Below are 5,729 nucleotides of genomic sequence, written 5' to 3' on the forward strand. Positions count from 1 at the left end.
TAAGACATAAAATAGAAGGTGGCCATTCCAATAACCACAGCTACTCTGTAAATGGAGATTGGAGATAGGAGAACTGTGATTGGAGACCATCCTGGGCACAGTTGGCCAGTGTCTACCTCAAACACAACCCTGACCTTCTGCTCCTACTAGTAGCCCAGTTATTGAGGAGGCTGAGATAGGGGAAGCTGTCAGAGGCCAGCCCAGGGCAAAAGAGTAAAAGCATGAGATACCATTTGAAAAAAAAAAAAAAAGAATTGAGGGTGTGAGTCAAGGGGTAGAGTACCAGGTACTGAGTTTAGTGATGAGTACCACAAAATAAATAAGTATGAAAAAATAAAATAGAAAAATGTTGACATTATCCAAAATTCTGAGGGATTCTCAAATGAAAAAACACATTTTCAAAGTAGAACTCAATAAATATAAGGTCACAAAAGGAATGCACAATGAAATTAATCTGTGTTTTTAGGAAAGAAAAATGTAACCAGTATACAATGTTGAACTGTACTGAGAAACTTCAGGAGGAAGAATAAAGCATCAAATATAAATGTCATTGCATCTTTAATTCCTGAGTAAAGACATTTTGTGAGAAGAATCCTTCCAAAGAGGAACAAAGGCTCCTGCCCCTATTTAAGGCCCCAGCTGCCAGAAATGGATGGGCAGCTGCCCCTGAGTGTGGACAAGGCTGTTAATGTTGGTGATCTAGTCTTTTGAATAATATTTTTCCTCTATTAGTAGATCAAGTGTCTGACTGCATACTTGTAGCTCCACCACTCTGTAGGCTGAGGCATGGGAAGAGAGAATTGGAGGCCTGCTAGGGATACTTAGGGAAAGCATGTCTCAAAAAAAAAGGCACCACTGTGTGTGAGTATTGAAATTTACTTACTTGGATTCTTTCTTTACATTTTCATTATCATGTTAGTACATTGTGAAATTTACCCCTTTCTTTATTCACCCCTTTCTTTGGGTTCTTGTAAAGTATTCCACTCACTGAATATACTATTGTTATTTTCATCCACTCTTCTATTAATGAGCCCTGGTTCCTTGTGTCTTTCTTCCAATGTTTTTCTGACATGTTTCTGACATGTTTCCTGATGTGCTTGTGGCAGAATCACTCTTGGGCACATGGTATAGTATGTAATTACTGATTTGAGATATGTTAATTGCATCTTCATTACATAACAAATCATATTTCACTGTGATGATATTGATTACCATTCCCACTGAAGAATATAAAAACTCCAGCATTCTACATCTTCTACAAAACTAGGCACTGTCAGATAGTCTCACATTTCATCAGTGAAGGGGTGAAAGTAGCATTGTTTGTGGCCTGGACTTGCAATTAATCTGATCAGTAATCACTTCTCTTGTTATTTCTGGGCACTGTATCAACTTATTTTTAAAGATGTCTAAGCATGCTATTAGCCAAGTTTTATTGGGGACAAAAATACTTTAGCATAATTTTTATAAATATTTATACCACAACTATTTTGAAAGTTCCATGTAACATATTCCAATTTATAGTTTACCTCTCAATTTCCAAAAGTTTTCATAAGGGGGAGAAATTCTTAATTTCACATTGAATCTTTTCTTTCATACTCGAAATTTTTGTGATTTGCTTCAGAAATCTATTCTTGTTCCTTGGTCATAAAGACTTCTTTGTATTTTCAGCCATGTTTTTAAAGTGTATTTAATAAAATTTAATCTTTTGTATTTATGGCACTGAAGAGTATGTGTGTGTGTGTGTGTGTGAGAGAGAGAGAGAGAGAAAGTGAGAGAGAGAGAAGTGCAAGGGAGGTGTCTATCCATCAATATGAGCAAGAGTATGAATGAGCACACTAAAGTTTTATACTAAAATTTGCATCTGCTTCCTGTCTGTTTCTTGGTGCTATTTCTGTAGTTGGTTCATATGTTTCTTTGCCAACAGTGCACTCACTTAATTATTTTAGTTTTAAATTAATTTCGCTGTTACATGGAACAAATTTTACTTCCCTATATTTCTCTTTCGTTCTTATTTTCTCTTATGCCTCTGTAATTCCTGACATTTTTAGAATGAACAACCTTCTTTCATAAAAACCACTGTTGGACTGGAGTCTGGTGACTCATACCTGTATTCCCAGGACTCCAGAGATGGAGGCAGAAGGATGGAGAGTTTCAGACCAGCCTGGGCTTCCTGGTGAAATGCTTCTAAACAAAAAAACACTCCCCCAAAAAAGACCAACACAACCCCAAATAAATGCCAGCATCTGCATCTCTTTTCCTAATGGCTTGAGCTTCACACATATCTCAGCCCAGAAAAGGCAGAGATTTAACAGGAACCTAGGCAGAGATGGCAATCAAAAATTGTTAGAAGAAATATGGTAGTTGTCTTGTATCAGAGCTTCTTATTTCTGAATCATTTGCCTCCATCAGTTCCCAGATGCTTGCCATAAATTCAAGTTTATATGAATATATCCATGTGATATTTCTTTAATTGGACTGAGACTTGCTTCACAGTTGAGATATCAACCACAGTGGAAGGTGGTTCGATAAGCACCATTTGTTTCTTTTTTTTTTTTTTGACAAGAAGTTGCTTGTTAAGGCACTACACATCTTCTTTGGTTAAATGAGTAACTATTTAAATCACTTGAAAAAAAGAGGTATTACAAAATACACAAGTTGCATTCTTCTTTTCAAACACACGTTTTCCAATTTCCATTATAGTGTCTACATATCTCTGCAATCGTTTTTAACTCATCAGAAAGCTGTATGGATAGCCATGATATTTTGATCTGAAAATAGAAAGCATCCAACTGAAAAATAATACAACAAGCCCAATGCCAGCCACACACATTATCTTTCGCTTCCCGATATCCATGTCCGAGGTAGCAGCTTCACATAAAAGCACCATCCCTAAGGTAACCCCACCATTGAACAGAAGAACAATGTGTGTTTCAGCTACAAACTGGGCTTGGCTGCTTCCATGGATATAATTCACATGTCCTGTGTGGGGATTCTTATGAGCATATGGTGGTCCTCTTATATGGTTCCACATTTGACCAGATGTCATAGCAAGCACAAAACACAAAGCTGCAAAAGCCCATCCAGTTTTATTAAAGAGAAATTCCATATTGCTTCTTCGAAGATACACAAGTCCACCAATAACAGCCAAAAGTAATCCCAGCATAAGGGGTCCAGCATAATTTGGGGGTCTAATTACTCTAATGTTGACGTCCGTTCTGTCTGCGATCCTTCGGGCAATCTGCTCTGCCGAAAAACCTCTCACCTGCAATTCGTATGTATCACCTCGCTTGGGTTTTCCTTTTGCAGGAAAGTTGATGAAAGTTGGAGCTGAATTCATGTTTAGCATTTGAAATACATCAGAACCTTCATCAAAATCCACCATGGCAAAAAATATCCTGTTGATAAATGCACTGGAGTATCGCCAAGAGTTTGCCAGGATCTGGAATTCCTCATCAGCTTGCTTGCAAACAACACACTGTCTGTGAAGTTGGAGAGCAGTGAACATGACAATAACAGAGTAATTTCTCGGTGGGGCTTTAACAAGACGACGGAACTTGTCTCCATTCATTCTTATTACAGGTCTTTTATTGGTCCACTCCATTAGCTGACTAACTTTCTCAGATAGCACCATCTCCTTCTTTCTTTGGGCAGAGGCCTAGGGAACCTTGTAAATGAGAAGTAGCGCCACCGCCATGGTCGCGGAGACACACCATAAATTCAAGTTTATATGAATATATCCATGTGATATTCTTTTAATTGGACTGAGACTTGCTTCACAGTTGAGATATCAACCACAGTGGAAGGTGGTTCGATAAGCACCATTTGTTTCTTGCCTCCATTTTCCTTAGTGTTCCCTCCTCCCTTCAGGTATTCTTTTTAAATTCTGTTCAGGGTTGGAAGGGTGGCTCAAGTAGTAGAGCACCTGCCTAGCAAGTGTGAGGCTCACAGTTGAAACCCAAGTACCACCAAAACATAAAAGAACACAACAACAAAAACCACTCCCACTTAAGTTCTATTCAAATCAGCTGCCTATTAAAATCATGATCGTAGGATCTCAATGTCCCTAATTAGATGTTGGCTATTTGTTTAGGATCTACAAAATCACTTTTTCTATTTCAAAATTCTTTTGGAAGAACTGAGTCTTCTACAAGCAGAAAAAAAGCCATTTTTGATCGTTTAACATTCCTTTCTTCCTTTATCTCCTGGACAAATTGTGTATAAAATATTGAATAGAAACAATAGCAAATATCTTTTTTCTGTTTCAATCAGCACAATAGAATATTTGCAGTATTTCACTAAAGGATAATATTAATTGGAGGTCTCTTATACATTAAAAGAAAATGTGCTAATTTGTTAACATTTTGTTTTAGTAATGAAATGAGTGAACTTTCAAAAAGTTTCTCTGTATCTACTGAGAGCAACATTTTATTTCTCTGTTCTGTTAGTGGGATAATTATATTAACTGATTATCAAATGCTAACCAGTGTTGTCTTCATGGAATTAATTCTCAGAGGTCCCAATGTATTTCTGTATTCAGTTTGCAAATTATTGTTCATAGGTTTTGCACCTCTGGTACATGAAATTGGCTTTTAATTCTTCATAATATTTTGGCCTTAAAATGGCCTTTGTAAGTTTGTGTGCTTCACTTAGATTTTTGAAATACTGGGAACGTGTCTCATTTGTTGCTTCTCCAAAGTCAAGAGTGGCCTGGGTTAGTTTATTTTTTAGGCACCCTGAGAATGTTTCAATACAGAGTGAATGACAGAGTATTCAGACATGAATGGACAGGAAGAGTCAGGGTTCATAAGGTCAGCAGAAAGACATATTTTATTGGACTGTCTTCATCTGGAAGCATTAGCTTCAGTCAAAACTGTCATGAGAAAGACTCCTTTACTCCAGTGCATTCTTAGGAAGGGTGTGAGAAGAAAGGGAATTGAGGCTAGAAGGGTAAGAGCCAAGTCCCTGCTGTGCCATTTAAGGGCCATGTGGGCATCAAGCAGGAGCAGAGCAGAATGTGCCTGAAGTGTAACCAAGCTGAATTTTCAGAATCTCTTCCAAGAGTCCCTACTTCTTTATTCTGCCATGTGGGCAACATGGATGAACTTTAAAGATGTCATGTTAAGGAAACATGCCAATCACATAAAGAAAACCACAGCATGGCTCCCCTTACATGAGGCACCAGGGGAGTCAAATTCTCAGAGAAAATGTACAATAGTGGCAACCAGAGACAGTGGCAGGGGAGAGGGGTGTCACAGTTTAAAGAAGAAAGCGGTTCCTGTTGGAAACACGAAGAGGGCTGTGGAGATGGAAGGTGATGATCATAGCTGCACAGCACTATGAACTCACGTGTGACAATGAGTAGGATGGTACATGGAATGCACGCAACACAAATTAATACTGACTCAAATGAGAAAGAGAAAGACAGATAGAGAGAGCACTGAAAAAGGGTATTCCATCCTCTCATTCTTTTTCATCTCCCTAGGCTTTCTGTAGGCATTCTCCCCCAGCCATGTCTCTGCTGGCTGAACAGGATTCTAATCTGCTCTATTAGCCTTATATGTGGTAAAATATACTTTCCACAAACGAAAATCAGCTAAAGCATCTTTTCTTGCCAGTAGTACTTTTCCTTTTCATGCTCTAGACCAATCAGAAATAGAGTTTAACTTCAGAGAATTTCATCAAGTACGATAGAATTTTCTGTTGAAATTATTAGTTCCCAATTGGAAAAT

General features: G+C 38.0%; 1 protein-coding gene across 1 annotated transcript; it reads right to left on the reverse strand.

Annotated features, from left to right (window-relative positions):
• Positions 1 to 2,559: 2,559 nt before the first annotated feature.
• Positions 2,560 to 3,709, reverse strand: LOC109686762 (dolichyl-diphosphooligosaccharide--protein glycosyltransferase subunit MAGT1). Its single transcript, XM_020164234.2, has one exon. The coding sequence runs from the start codon at positions 3,629 to 3,631 to the stop codon at positions 2,726 to 2,728; it is 906 nt and encodes a 301-aa protein (XP_020019823.2). The 5' UTR covers positions 3,632 to 3,709; the 3' UTR covers positions 2,560 to 2,725.
• Positions 3,710 to 5,729: the final 2,020 nt, after the last annotated feature.

The sequence above is a fragment of the Castor canadensis genome, chromosome 6, assembly GCF_047511655.1.
Source record: "Castor canadensis chromosome 6, mCasCan1.hap1v2, whole genome shotgun sequence".
Classification (NCBI taxonomy): Eukaryota; Metazoa; Chordata; class Mammalia; order Rodentia; family Castoridae; genus Castor; species Castor canadensis.